Source organism: Ursus maritimus, unplaced genomic scaffold (assembly GCF_017311325.1).
Source record: "Ursus maritimus isolate PB19 unplaced genomic scaffold, ASM1731132v1 scaffold_10, whole genome shotgun sequence".
Taxonomy (NCBI): Eukaryota; Metazoa; Chordata; class Mammalia; order Carnivora; family Ursidae; genus Ursus; species Ursus maritimus.
In genome coordinates, this window is record NW_024423344.1 from 61,810,442 (window position 1) to 61,826,529 (window position 16,088).

The 16,088-nt window shown below is 34.8% G+C and overlaps 1 protein-coding gene across 1 annotated transcript in view; it reads left to right on the top strand.

Moving 5' to 3' along the window:
- Nucleotides 1–16,088, top strand: part of GPC5 (glypican 5) — a 644,069-nt gene that overhangs the window by 442,602 nt on the left and 185,379 nt on the right. Inside the window, exon 6 of the mRNA XM_040620333.1 lies at nucleotides 5,299–5,419. Coding sequence (XP_040476267.1) covers nucleotides 5,299–5,419 — 121 coding nt within the window. The remainder of the gene's footprint in view (nucleotides 1–5,298; nucleotides 5,420–16,088) is intronic.

The following is a 16,088-nucleotide window of genomic DNA, read 5'->3' on the forward strand; positions in this document are numbered from 1 at the left end:
TGCCAGAACCAGGAAGAAAGGCCCAGAAATGGTTTGAAAGAAACATTTGTTGTTGAAGAAGAGGTTCATTGATGAATACATGTAATGTTCTTCCCAGACCTTTTTACTCAAGAGAGCAACATATTTGCCAGAGCCGAAGACACTCCAGTGTTTTGCTTTCTAGAATTTAGGAGACTCAAAACTCTGGAAATTCAGGAATTTTAATATATAATCCCCTAGCCAAGTCGTAGGTAAACAAACAAACAAAACATCTGTTAGTACTGCTATCATTATTACCGCCACCACCGCTAACATGGTCCCTATTCTCACTCTTTAACCTCTAACAAGGATGGTGATGATGGTAAAAAGGAGAAAGCCTCTGATCAGGTGTTTTCCTCATTTCATATTAATTTTGAAGTTCTTCTATCCTGTCCCAGTGAAGTTATCAAGACTTTTCTAAGACAGACCACTTGAACAGTTTTGTAATGAATTCCAGGGTCAGATTCCAAATATTTTTTCCACCTGAAATTGTACAAGTGCACATCGAAATACCATACTTTTGATGTGACTCTGAAACAAATTCTACTGCATTCTAAATAAAGTGAAATTAATGCCAACTAGTAGGGCATGACATGAGTTTCCAAGAAGAAATGTTGGTGAAGTCAGGAGAAATGACTTCCTAATGACATGCTGTGTATAGATTTATTAGCACTCTTTTTAATATTTCATATGTTGAACACAAAGAGAATTGGAATCTTGTTAATCATCATTTTAAAACATCTTTATAGAATGTAAATATATCAGTGCTTGCCTTTTTTCCATACTAATGAAAAGCAAGTTGTACTTGGGGAGCGAGTATTCCTATGAAACTGCTGTCATCTATTACCAGACCTGCTTAGAAGAAATAAGCACAGATGGTGGGTCTATTACTTCTCTAACAAAAAATGTGCCTCTTTTTTTGGTGTGTGTTTTATTCCCTTCTTCTAGTTGAAATGCAAGCAATTTTTCAAGTCAGGAAACCTCTGTGGGGATCCTTGAAATGTTTTATCCATTACTTGTACATTTAGAAGGAAAATGTGATTAATGATTTATTAAAATTTTATAATAAAAAACTCAAAAAGTCCTTGTTAGAAAAATTCTTATTTGATTAAGAAACCATATATTTTGCATGCAAAGTAAAGGCTGCAGGGAGTAGGTTTTTATAACAAACTAGGATCTTAAATTACTCATTTAATGATGACAAAACCATTTAGCCCATGTTAAAAATACCTGTGTGGATCTTTTATTTATACATGGTTCAGTGAAAATTTTCTGTGGTATACATATTAAGGAAAAGAGCACAAGGAGTTTTTAATGTAAGTGTTTTATTTGGGTTGAAAATACATGCATACAATGAAATATTCAAATCTTAACTGTACAATTCAATCCTTTTTTTTTTTTTTACACAAAATGATCATTCTTGTGTAACCAGGACCCAAATCAAGGAACATATTAGTGGAACTCCAGAAACATACCTCAGCCTTGTAGACAGTATCTCCTAGAGTAGCACTTATGGTGATTTAGAACATTGATTTATCGTTAAACTTTTATAGATGGGGTCATAGAGTGTGTTCTATGTCCTGCTTCTTTCATTCAGCATTTAGCTTATAAGATATTGTGTATAGTTATAATTCATCCATTCTCATTGCTATATAGTATATCATTATATAAATATACTCCCATTTATTTTCCCATCTTAATTCTTACGGACAGTGGGGTTATGTCCAATTTGGGGCTATTTTGAGTAATACTTCCCTGAGCATTCTTATACCTGTCTTTTGGTGAACATAGTTGAGTATATCCCCAGGCCCACGGGATTGTTAGCTTTAGTATACATGTCAAATAGTGGTTTGTATCAGCTTACACACCCAACCACAGAGAGAGAGGGCTCCAGCTGCTCCATGTCCATGCCAACACTTGGTATCATCTGTCTTTTTCATTTAAACTATTCTGGTGTGTATGTACCACTGTTGCCTTGTGGTTCTTCTTAACCTGATGAAAACAGAAAAGAAAAACTTATTTTTAGAAATTATATTTCACTTGAAGTACCTTAAATGCCCTGCTGCAGTATTTTTCCTTATGTAGATAATACGTAAGAATAGTGATACTGAACTACTGAATCATATACTAGTTTGGAATGAGATTCTTGATCAGTTGTAATTGTGATAAAATTTATCTAACTGTGTTACCAACTGTGACAGTTAAGAGTAAAAAAATGTGAAATTCTTCAGATTAATGTGACATGACATTCCTGCATCTTGAAAGAAAGTTCATGGTCTGTACATAAACCAAGATTCAACAAAAGTGATAATTTACAACTGACCCTTGAAGAATGTGGGGGGGTTAGGGGCATAGTCAAAAATCAATGTATGACTTTTGACTCTCCTGAAACTGCAGATAGCCTACTGCTGACCAGAAGCCTTACCATTAACAGTCAATTAGCACATATTTTGTATGTTATATGTATTATATGCTATATTCTTCCAATAAAGTAAGTTAGAGAAAATAAAATGTTATCAAGAAAATAATTAGGAAGAGAAAATACATTTATAGTACTGTGTTTATTGAAAAAAAAAATCCATGTGTAAGTAGACCCAGAGAGTTCAAACCTATATTGTGTTTTACTGTATTTAAGATTAAGAGATGAGACTAAGTTTCCATTGCTCACATTATGTCTTTGTTTCTAGAGAAATAGGGAAATCTTACAGCAAACGTGCAGTCTATTAGTTTCTTTTCACCCCTCCAGCAAGCATTACTTCACTCTTTAGCTGGTAACGTACAACTGTTCATTGCGATTTTTGAAGAAAATAGTACATCCTTTTCTAATTATAAGTAGAAAAACATTCGAAAATGCTGTAGTTACAGAAAAAAAAAGAAAAGATTACAAAAAGAAGAAAAATACTTTGCACAAAACTGATTGTATCTCTGGTTTATATTAGTTGATTTCGGGACTTTTCATTGATAATTATTGAGTGATTATATTTTGGAGCTCACGTTCCGTGGATTCATACCCTTGCTGCACACTTAACAAAATGTTGCATCGGGAAAGTTACTGAACAAATTAGATCCTAGATCCCCAATCCGTAGCCTGGGAATCCTTATAATATAAATATTATATGATGTATTAATCTGGATTCTCCAAGAAGCAGATGCCAAAAAGGGATTAAACACAAGAGGGTTTTATTAAGGGAAATGGCTATCAGAGCAAATGGGATGGAAACTGAATAAGGCTGGAAGAGTTTTTACTCAGGAAGCACGTGTGACCCAGAGTGAGGGGGAGAGGTAAGAAGTTTGAGTGAAAGCATTCAAGCATGATGTGCAGCCCAAGGAAAGGTTATCAAGGGCTTCAGGGAATCCCGAGACAAACTGGGCTATCAGAGGAGCCCTCTGTCTTCCAGTGATGGTCCTGCATTAGTATCTTTGCTGAACACAGTCATTGGTTGGGGGCAGGTGTAGAAATAGATTTCAGAGCAAAGCAGCAGGTACTCTTAGTCAATTAAACTTTCTGTAGTTTGAGGTCTATAGGCACATTCTCATGGCCACAACAAATGATTATCATGTAGATAAATTGACAAACTCCAATGTAAGTATTTAAAACAATGCCTGAATCATAAACATGCATTTGCCCATTTATGTATTCATATTATTCATCATTATTAATAAGAAACACATTAATAAAAGAGCCACATGTGCAATCTGCTTGAAATATGTGGAAGAAAAATACAGTAGTGCTGAGAAGAGTTAAGAGAAGCTTAGTATTTATAGTTCACTTAGTTCCTCCTAAGTAAAAAATATTATTACGCATTAGTAGATTTGTGTAATTGATTTCCTTCTACTAATTGTTATTAGTATATATTGCCAAATCCCTAATGTGTACTGGAATAAAAAAAATTAATTAATATCATTATTTTTGTTACATGCAATTGATATTATCAATATAAAAAAGTTCTATCATTTAATCGAAGGATCTAGTTAGTAATTCTTTGATCCACTTGTATAAATTAGTCATTTGGTGTGCAAAATTTGGGGAGGAATTGGATACTCCTTAAAACTTCTTTTGTATGGCCATATTCTCAACAGTGGAACCTCCTTTCAACCGCTTTTCAAAGAGCTTCCATTGCTGTAGAAAATCCGGAGGGTTCATGTGGATAGCTGTGATACTCTGCTTAAAGAGAAGAAAGAAAAATTACATTAAACATAATATGGAAATGCTTGCTGAAATGTCTCCGAGGCCACTTTATTATGGCTTCTGTTTAAACAAACAGATTACTCAGAGGAGACTCTTACATGGGGAGAGTACGGAATGTTCAGGGCACGGCCTCCTCTCTCTTACTTTTCCCTATTTGTACTCTGTAAATAGAAACCTAGCTATTCTTCCCTGTGTGTGTTATTCAGATGCCTTTGCCATTTCTCCTGCTGGGATGTCATCCTTTGCTCTGGAGTTTACGTTAACTATACCATCTAAGACCTATTCTTCCCGTAGTACTTCAAGGGCTAACCCAAGCAATAACTTCTTTAGTTTTTCCCAAGTGTCTTAGTCCTGATGGACTTCTCTGTATGCTCAGTGTTTACTACCTGTGTTATCCCTAACCTCTCACATGGCATATACTGTTCCTTCTAGCTATTCCCATAGCATACTGAACCTCTCTTTCATTCGTAGGATTGTGACTGATGAATCTATAAATTGTCACTTTGGAAAGATAGTAATTTGCAATGCCTTTAACTACCTATGAAGTCACCCTATTACATACAACATGATTTACTAGACCCTTGCTTAGATAAATGTTGGTGAAAGCTGATTGTGTTTTGTCTACTTGCAAAATATTTTGCTTTTGTTGCTTATTTATAATGTTTATAATTTTGACTTTTGTAATCCAATATGTAAAAAATAGTGTGGGGACTCATTTATATACTGTATAAAATGAAGTCAGTTGACCCAGATAATATGGATTCAGACATATGTGTAATTCAGCAAGACCTGTTAACAAAGTGGGGTGTATATTAACTTTCTTTAGTATATTGATGCGTAGTATTAAAACACAATTAATTTTTGGTTGGGTCTTTTGAGAGAAAAACATTAGAATAGCTTATATTTGCATGGTAAGCATGTTACCAAAAAATGTTGCAGTTGGGCCAGGGTCTGTTCCAAGAAAAAAAGCATTATCATACATTCTTAAAAGAGCAAGATTCGGAACTCAGGTGTGTTCAAATGGTTATGGCAGATAATAATATTCTGACCAGATTACTAAGTCCTGTATCTTCCACTTTTCACTTTATTAGTTATACTCAGCGTGTGGTTGGAAATGGAATCAAAGCCCAATCTGGAAATCCCGAAGTCAAAGTCAGAGGAACTGATCCCGTGATAAATCAAATTATTGATAAACTGAAGCATGTTATTCAGGTAAGTGCTGATACTCTATTTATTGGTATAATCAATGGTAAACAGTAAGTAGTCCCTTTCCATTACATGCGATAAATCTGTTAATCCTATCTGATAGTCCTACCTACACATGAGTATTGGAATAAAGTATTTGTATCGAGAGTTTTAGAAATATTTTGTTGAGCAGTTTTCATACAGAATCAATGTGCAGGAGTATTTTAATGGAGGGTGCTCTGTGTCTGTGAAAAGGAGCCATAGCCTCAGCGTTTCAAGGTATAGTGAACGTTTCAGAATAAGCTTCATCCCCGATGAATGAGCTTGAGACACAGGGACTGCTGTGACAATTAGAGAAAACACAGACCATAGAAGACACTGAAGTCACTTTGCAGGCAACTCTCTGAGCCTTGCTGTGAAGGTTTTTGCTCCATTTTCATAAAAGTTAAGTCATAAATGAATAATAGGCATTTTTGTATTTATTTCCGGATCACCTTTTACATGTTATCTTGTAATCTACCTAATGACTTTTTGAAATACTTCTGTTTTATCTTTAATAATCTGTGATCAAGCATGTACTACTGTTTTTAATATATAGCACATGAAGCTTGCAAATTTCTATCAAAAGAGCATTTCACTGAAGTAATCTTTTAATTAGAATCAAATATTATTTACATGCTGTAATGGCCACCCTCCATTCTTCTTCTATTGGAGTTCAGGGTAAGAAGGACTGTTTTTTAGGTATTCCTCTTTTTATAACAATTTATCTATGCATATATTCTCATTTTTTTCTAAGTAAAACCTTGGATGGATAGTTGATTCTTATTTCTGATATTCTATGTCAGAAACTATACCTAAACATAGTACTGAATTTTTATGAATATTAAAATACTGTAGCGGTGCCTGGGTGGCTCAGTAGGTTAAGCATCCAAATCGATTTTGGCTCAGGTCATGATCTCAGAGTTGTGAGATCGAGCCCCACGTGGGCCTCTACACTGGGCATGGAGCCTGCTTGGGATTCTCTCTCTCCCTCTCCCTCTGCCCACCGTTCTCTCCCCCTGGCTTGCACAGGCACGCGTTCTCTTTCTCCAAAAAAAACCCAAAACTAAACAAACAAAAAAACCTAGAGTCATTGGTATGCTTTTCGTAGGTATTCTGCAAAACTCAAGTTTATAGAGGGCCAGTTCTTAGGATTCCGTTTTTATGGAAGTCTGTATCTTGATCAAAGAAAATGTAAGCGGGGGGCCCTATGTCCAAAACCATAGATCTCTCCCTTCCCGGTGGCAATAATGGTTACTTTGCTTAATCTATGACCAATGCATTGGGAAAACCGCTGTCACTCTGGATGGAAGAACCAAAAGTAAGTTCCATTGAGAAAAATGTAAGAGAAAAGTGGTGTCGTGACTACTAGTGAGTTAAACCTCATAGCCTCTAGTGAGTTAAGCCAATTCTCTCAGAGAGATACCTCCAAGATAAAGTAAGTAGGTGCCTTGCACTGCTAGTAGGCCAAGTACTCTGACATTTCTTGAACCTGAATGGTACCGGGATTGTGTCAGGAGCTGAAGTGACCTTGAAGGAGGCCTCAGAGTGAGAAGTATGAGCTAGACCACAGCCTGGGGCAGAATGGCTGAGATCTGGATGGACAAAGCCTATTGTCCTCAGAAACAGTGATATTAAGCCCATCAGTAAATGTCACTCAGGCATTTAGTAGAAGGAAGTCACTCTGTCTAATTTTTGGAACCTTGATTTTCCATAATAAGAAAAACAAAGAAGACCTCCAGGTGATATTAATCTTGACCCAGTGAGAACCTAATGGGGCTTCAGGAAGATTTAGGATGTTATTTTAATTATTGAATTTCCAGTGGCTCAATAAACAATCTCTTAGGAACTTGACACATAAGAGCATCTGGAACAGAGATTTGTGTGCAGATTTCTGGCAGGATGCCTTTGCCGTCAGTAAAGGACTGGAGAAAGTACCACTGTAGGGAGAGAGCAATTGACCTGTATTGTAGTAATAATGGAAGCTTCTTCTGAATCCAGTAGGAATTCTGGAGCTAGTTCGGCCCTTTCTGGTTAGCCTGAATTGCAAAAAGGCGGTGGGTTTTTGGACCAGTAATTGGATGAGGGCGACTAGGGTGGAGGCAGGGGAGTGTTAACTCAGCTCTGAATTACCAGCAGCCAACAGTATTACCTGCAGCTGGAGGAACAAATGCCTGGTCTAGCTGGCACCTCATAGCACCATGCACTGTAATATGGTATAATAAGGTACGCAGATCTAGACTGATCAGAAACTCTAGTGTACGTTGATCATAAAATCAAAAGAGCTTTAATATGAATCAGTTCCTCTCCTTGAGACAAAATCTTAGTGGTCTCCAAAGTGGGGTAAGCATTCCTGCAGAGAGTGCATAAACTAATCGACTGGAGGGCAGGAAGGAAAAATAGAACTTCAGTGTCTATTTATTCCATCTCATACTGTTAATTTATTCGGTTGTGGGAAAGTGTATAAAATCTGTAACAGCGCAATGACACATGTGTATAGTGTAGAAATACATAAATACACACGCCAAGTAGGTGTGTGTTCAAACTGTATGGAATATATACATGATGAAAGCTGATGGAAACCTTGTTATGGGTAATGAGGATAGAGCTACTATATAGGAAAGAGTCTACAGATATAGGAAAACATATCCACAAAGAAATAGTCAAAATATAAAAGTTTATAAAAACTGTTAGGAAGAGGGTTCGCTGATATGTTGCCCATCCAGCGGACCATCACTGTCTTCTTCTTTCATTGGTTTTAAAGCCATATCCTTTTCAAGATGGCAGAGGGAAATAATCCCACTTTTTTTTTTTAGCTCCTGTGTTAAATTGAATCCCATTCTTTCATCTTTATATTAGTGTGCAGATCTCCAGTTATTCATGCTTAAATTTTGTTCTAGGACTATAAAAGAATATGATATAAAATGCTACCTTTGAGATCGATCTCTTAAGGTCTATGGGATGAGGATTGAAATTTAGGCTTTTAGAAAAGACAGCAGAAAGTCATTTTGTACAGGTGTCATGAAAATACCCACATTAATGTCTTAGAACATGTTCCCTCCTAAGCCAGCTGTCCTGAAGATGAAATCTTTGATTTTGCTAGACTTCTGACTGCTAATCATCTATGTGTGTCCTGGCAGGGATGGCTATTATACCGTCACTATCAAGGGGGAGTTATAAAGACCTAGCACGGTGTCAAGTCTGAAAAGTTTCAGAAAGTTGTCCTCTATACGCGGTAACTTCTTAATTTGGGAGTAGTGTGAGACAAAGGGAGGAAGCAGAAGTAGGAGTATATGTCAGAATCCAATACACAAATAAGTCACATTTGTGTGTTTCCACAGAATTCAATCTGTTTCTTACAGTGATGGATATTAAGTGCATTTAACAGTGAAAATGACATATCTCATCATAGGAATAAGCTAATATTCCTCTTGTCCTTTTCCACATATGTAAATATATGGAAATAAGCCAGCCATATTTATTAGCAAAATTGGCTCCATACCTTAGCCTCCAAACTCCTTTCTTTTTGGCCTGTCATTGAGCTGCACTTCATTTTCCACCCTGGTCTTCAAAGGACCTGTGGCAAAAATAGGTTTTTTTGTATTCGGAGAACAAACAGAAGACCACGTGGCCAGAATGGAGTGAGTGAAGGGGAGAGAAAGAGAGAGATACTGTGAATGAAGGGGAATTTGGTAGACTCTAGCAGGGAGTTTAGATTTTATCCTAAGTGGTATGGGAAACCAAAGACTGTAGGCAGAGGATGATATAACTTAATGTTTTATAAAGATGATTTAGTCTTCACTTTGGAAAATGGACCAAAGTAGAAGAAGAGCAAAAATGGAGGCAGTAAGTCACAAAGGCAGAAAATCATGGTGATTGGAACTAGAATAAGAAGAGTGACCAACATGTGAAGCAGGGAGACATAGATATACACGGGAAGGAGAGTTAATCAAGATTTGTTGATGGATTGGAAATGGGTTAGAGAGGGAGAAAGCAAGGATGTTCTCTTTGGTGGGGTGATAGTGTCATTAAATGAAACAAGGAATTCTGGAAATGGAGCAAGTCTGGGGTTTAGTTGTTGGGGTTGATTAGAAATTATGGTTCTGTTACTTGAAAGGACTCAGACTCCCAAGAGGAACATCCAGAATTCAGGGGCAGTTACAGAGCAAGTGGTGCGTGTCTGGAAGCATCTGTGTTAGATAGTATTTAAGTCGTGGGACTATGAGGTTGCCACCTTCTTCCTAGAGAATTAATTTACAACAAAACTGTTAGGGGAGAATATAAGACAGCAGAATCATATGAAAGATGCGTATTCCGAAAATCTAGGACTGAAGAAAGCATTTATTAAATGTATGTGATACCACGTAGCTACTTAGACAGTTGATGTAGGACAGACAAGGTATTTAATAACATTAACTTTTCTTTTACTGAAGAATAATCAATGTTCATTATAAGAAATTGAATTTTATTATTTTAGAAAATTTTATTTTTGAAAGAGTAGAAAATAAATGTTCTAACACTTATAAAACAGTAAGCAATGTCAGGAAATAAGCCTTGTAGGTTTTTGCTGTACTTAATTATGCATATAATTAGATCAAAACTTTGACTTTTTTTTATAAAACAAAACGAGATCAAAGAGTGCATTTGGTTTTGTGTCCCAAAGTACTCACCTAACAACATATAAAATATTTGTTTCCATAGCATAAAATACTCTGCAATACGGTTTCTAGTGCATGTATATTATTCTATCATATGGAAGGACTATAATTTTATTTAATACCAAACTGAAGTTGGATATTTAGGTTGTTACCAACTTTTCACAATAATAAATACTGCTAATAGAAATATTCCTAACGATGAATCTTTTTTACAACTTTTTTCCCTTATGATATATTTCTAGATGTTATAACCAAGAATCTGTTCATTAATAATCTGAAGTATTTTGATAAGTATTGCTAGATTTTTATCCAGAAAAATTGTAAGAACTTATATATGAACCACAGGATATTTGTCAACTTTCTCAGCATGTTGAGGGCATAGTTGGGAACTTGGCAGTGACCATATGTTGGTGGTAGGAAAATCACATGGAATTCTAGAGACCAAAGTAGCAGCCCTTTAGACAGTCCTTCAGACATGTTAGCTTGAGCTGATATCACCTGTGGGTACTCCAAGAATGGCGAAAATAAATATTTTGATTAGAAAATAGTTCATAAAAATTTTCAAAGTTTTCTAGAGAAAGATCCTAGCAAAAACAACTTTAATTTCATTTCATTGTTTAGGAAAAGCCCTCTATTTTTAAATCCTACCAAGAAAAAAAAAAAGTTGCTCAGAAGATCAGATGATATAAATGGGACTTTGGGATTCTAGGTTGGTCCTCCAGGAATATCTCAGGCACTTCAAAGCCCCCTCACTGACTCTGAAAGTCCTTCTAAATTGGGACCAGGAACCTTGGAGAAAAGAGGAAAGTCATGCCTGGCTTCCTGCCATCTGTCATTCTGCCTCTTTCTCTGGAGAAGCCATTGTGCTAACATACTTTCCAGCAATTTCCTATATTTCAAAGCCTGTACTTGAGGGAGACAATGCTTGTACTGTTGAAAATTACCTGTGATGAGTATGGCGCAGTCAAGAGCCAGTGAGGAATTTTCTAAAAGGAGAATTTTTAAAGGGTTAACATGAACTTTCTTAGATGTTTGCATCAGACTGAATTGCCCTTTGAGAATAGATGAGAAACAATACTTGATTTCTCTTAGTATTCTGCCTGAGGAAATGAGTGAAAATTTTAATTCAGATTTTTTTTTTTCTCTTAGCAAACTTACTTTAAAGCTTCTTGTTGTTCATATTGACTAAGTTTGTTTAGGGCAAAGTTGTCAGCAAAAAATCATTTTTGCAGTAGTTTATCTTTAAACATTAAATAACATCTATCGTTTTTCCTTAAAAAACCAAAATGATGTCAGCAGTTAAAAGCCTAACTGTCGAGTATGGTTAGTTATGAACGATAATGACCCACTGCTTAGAAATTACTTTATCTACTTTCAATATGTAACATAAAAAGTAATATCCCAGCAATTTTCTATAATTCTTTTATTGCAAAACCAATAAACACTACAGTGTTGTTAAAAGTAGTAGATTTAAGTAACTTTTTATTTCTTCAAACCTAATAATTCTAGTGCATAAGAGAATATTATCAGTTTCTATTAAATATTCATTTTTATAGAGACTAAAACTTCTTCGGAAATATGTCTTCATGTGTAAAATAAATTTGGTTTTTAAATGTGAGAAAAAGCAATTATCATAACCATTTGCTTAAAACTACAAAATAGACAGACATTTTATAATACGTATTGCAATAATCACAACCTACTGGGTTCAAACAGAGATGAGGACTCTCTTATTTCATATGGGAAAAGATGGTACTAAATTGCCTCTTTTCTTTTTTCCCCATTCTGTTCCTAGAATTCCGATATGATAAATAGTAACTTTAGAGCTGTGATAGAGTGTGAAGAGGTACTGACTTAAATCTTAACGGGTAGTTATAAGGTTAGTGTCTATAAATACAAAAAAGTAAAATAAACAAGATTTTTAGTATGTCAGTTTCTGAATTCTGAAACGTGTCTAAGCTTTTTTCATGAAAACACTTATTCTAATACACATTTTAGAAACTTCTTCTTATTGGTAATAGCTTATAACAGTGATGTGAGCCAGTCAATCACAATTGATTGGTCAGGGGTGTCAGCTGATTGGTGTGGATTTCCTTCACTTCTACAGACCCCTTTTCTTGCTCAGGGAATTCACCACAGCACCTCGCCTCTTTGATCCTCATCTCTACTACACACCAACGTCATATCCCCAGGCTTACTTTATTAAAATTCCAGAAAGATAGACACCTTATGATTTTATATTAGCAGTACAGTAGTAACCAAAACACATTTAGTTATCTTTTGATTCAGAAGAACGTATTTGAAATGTACTCAATACCTTCGAGTGGCCATCTAATTTAGCAATTAGTTGGTCTGAGTAAATTCAATGGAAGGTTGCTTTCTGGAGTGTGTGGTATAATGCACTAACTTCACTATTGGCCATTTCATTAAAAAAAAATCAATTGTCAGCATAAAACCAACCATTTCAATTAGTGTACAATCAACTGGAAATGAAAGGATTTGGGTTGGCCATTGATTTTTTTTTTATTTAAAGAGTATGTAATTGTTCTATGTTGGATAAAATTTTACTTTATATTCACTCGGCTGCTGCTGATCTTACATGTTATTATTACCCATTAAGATTCAAGCCATTTATCTACCAGGTTTTCTGTTTGTCAAACATATTGAATGAATTTGAACACTGGAAATTTTATACTTTATATTTTGATGATTAGCCATTTAGGCTAAGACTTTTAATCTTTATGTTTAAAATGTGACATGAAATATGGTTTATTTCACAAAATGACATTCCAAATTATAGCCACCTCCCACAAAAATTCAGATTTATTGTAAAAAAGTAAAATTACTGGGATTAAATTTTTTCAGGAATTATGAAATCTAAAAGGCACACATATTGCATTATATTATCAGAAAATAGAACAAGTGAGAAAAAGAATGCCTTTGACAGTTATTATCTACCCATTCAGGAATGTCAAAGAACCAAAAAAAAGAAAGAAAAAGAAGAGCCCCCAAAACAAAAAACAAAATCCCTTTTATTTCAATAAAACACACTGGCCACAATACAGCAATATGCTAAAGAGCATGAGTTTTGAGTTAAGACAAGGCATATGACTAAATTCCAGCTCTTGGAGGTAGTAGCTAGATGTCTATAGTCACCTTAATTAACACCTTTTGTTATATAATCAAAAATATTAAAAAATCATAAGTGTGGTAGGATGTGGAGAAAGTGAAGCTCTCAAATACTGCTGGTGGAATGTAAAATCATGCAAATACTTTGATAATTAGATAGATTTATAAAAGGCTAAACATAAGCTTGCCATATGAGCCAGAAATTTTACTCCCAACTATATACCCAAGAGAAAAGAAAATATGTGTCCACACAAAAATTTGTATGTGAATGTTGATAGCAACGTCATTTGTAATATCCAAAAAGTGGGAACAACTCAAATGTTCATTACTTGATGAATGGATAAATAAAATATTATATATCCATAAAATGAAACCTTGTTTAGCAGTAAAAAGGACTTCATATGGATAAAATGCTGTGACATAGAAGAACCTTGAAAACATGATAAGAAGCCAGTCAAAAAAGATCACATATTGTATGAATCCATTTACATAATAAATATTAACTAATATATTTCATTATTTTATTTGGACCTCAATTTTCATTTAGATATAGAATATTCTCTTAAACTGGCAAAAACTATTAGTAGTATATTGAAAGTTTATCCTACTTGACCTTGATAGTTTTGCTAATACTGTGCTAAATAAGATAATTACTTTTTAATATCTGAATGTCTGTGAAGTTTTATCAGTCTTTGCCCTTTTTTTTTTTTATCAGTTTTTGTCCTATCAGTCCCGACCCATTCATTGTTATTTCCCTAACACACTATTGTCTGATTGCTGCCTCCATCATTCCACTGAAATGCTCTTGCTAAGTTCGCTGATTATCTTTTTCTTGTTGTTCAGAATCCAAAAGCCTTTTGTCAGTTGTCACCTCTCTTGAGCCTTTAATATCACTTATCTACGCTGTTGATCATCTCTTTGTTCACACTCTGTGATTTCCCACCCAAGTTTCTGATTACTCCATCCCAGGATCTTTGTGCCTCTTTTTAATTTCTTTAAATTGAACTCAATGAAAGGGTTTTGAAGATAAAGCCAAGGAAATATCCTAAAAAATAATAACACACACACAAAAGAGAAGGAAATAGTAAAATGATGAGATATTAGAATTTCACTCCAGGAGATCCAAGCAATAAGAATTTCACAGAAAAGAACCAAACTAATAGAAGAAATTTATCAAATATTTTTCTTCAGAAATAAGGAGTCAAGACTCAAAATGGAACATACCAAGTAACCATCACAGTGAATGAAATATACACCACCCACGATAATTGTGAAATTTCTGAATACTGAAGAGAAGATGTTAAAATCTTCCAGTGAAAGAAACCAACTAAAGAAAATACACAAGAATGCATGCAAAGATAGCTATTGGATTTATAATTGCTTATGGACAGGATACTAGACAAAAATGGAAAAGCAATACCTTCGAATTATGAGGCAACTGATTTCTGACCTGAAATTCCATACCCAGCTAAACTAGCAATCACTATAAGAATAAATTTAAAAGATTTTCAGATAAGTAAGGATACACAAATACATACTTTGTTATACCTTTTGTAGAAAGCTGTTGGCAATGGGAGTGATCAAGAAATAGTAAGATAATGGGGTTTAGGAAACTTACATTGAGAACATTGGAATAGGGAAAAGTTGACTGTGGAGGGAACTTTGTAAGCTAAAAAGGAAAAAAATCAGCTTAAAGTGATATTTTGGAATGTATGGAAAAGAAATTACTAAGCATTTGACAGATCTGCTAAAGCACTTGAGGAAAAAATAAGATAGCTACATAGAAAGATGTGTTAGATGCAAGACAAGCTATGTAATTGATAGATACCATGGCAATTATAGATTATGGTAGAATAAAAGCTTTACAGGAAAAGAAATATAATCATAATACACTATTGCTCTGAAGTAAATAATATATTTGTAGACATTACAGTAATCAAAACTTTGCTAAAGCTATATTAGTTGGATGGGAAAAGCAAATGGGGACTTGGTGGTATAACAAGAAATCAGTAACTATTGTCAAGAATTGACAATGAAGAAACAGAAAAACTGCATATTTACTAAAAGTTATATAGATATGTGAGGTTAATGCTAGAAAAATCAATCAGGTTAATTACTACTACTTACAGGAGCAGGAAACAGGGTATATAAAGTGCTTGGGCAGAGAAATGCTATGTTTTTCTTAATATAAGCCTTTTGGTCCTACTCAGATTTCTACTAATTATGTTTATTACAATGATAATTACAAATATAATTTTTAAAATGAAAGAGAAACCCTACGTCATGATTTATATGGACCTGCATGATCTTATCTTCCATATCTCCAGCCTCATTAGCTAATTGCTCCCATTTCTACACAAACCTGACCTCTACTCTCCCCATAGATGCTCCTCATTGTTTCAGTTCTTTCCACTGTTACTTCTAGGTCTTTCATTCTCTCTTTAAAAACAACAGTAACAATTTTGAGGTGGAGGCTTTTGGGTTTTCCACATATAGTATCATGTCATCTGCAGAGAGAGAGTTTGACTTCTTTGCCAATTTGAATGCCTTTTATTTCTTTTTGTTGTCTGAATATGAGGCTAAGACTTCTAGTAATATGTTGAACAATAGTGGTGAGAGTGGCATCCCTGTCCTGTTCCTGACCTTAAGGTAAAAGCTCTCAGTTTTTCCGCATTGAGAATGATATTTACTGGGGGCTTTTCATAGATGGCTTTTATGATATCAAGGTATGTTCCCTCTATCCCTATACTTTGAAGAGTTTTAATCCAGAAAGGATGCTGTATTTTGTCAAATGCTTTTTCTGCATCAATTGAGAGTATGGTTGTTGTCTTTTCTTTTATTAATGTGATCTATCACATTGATTGATTTGT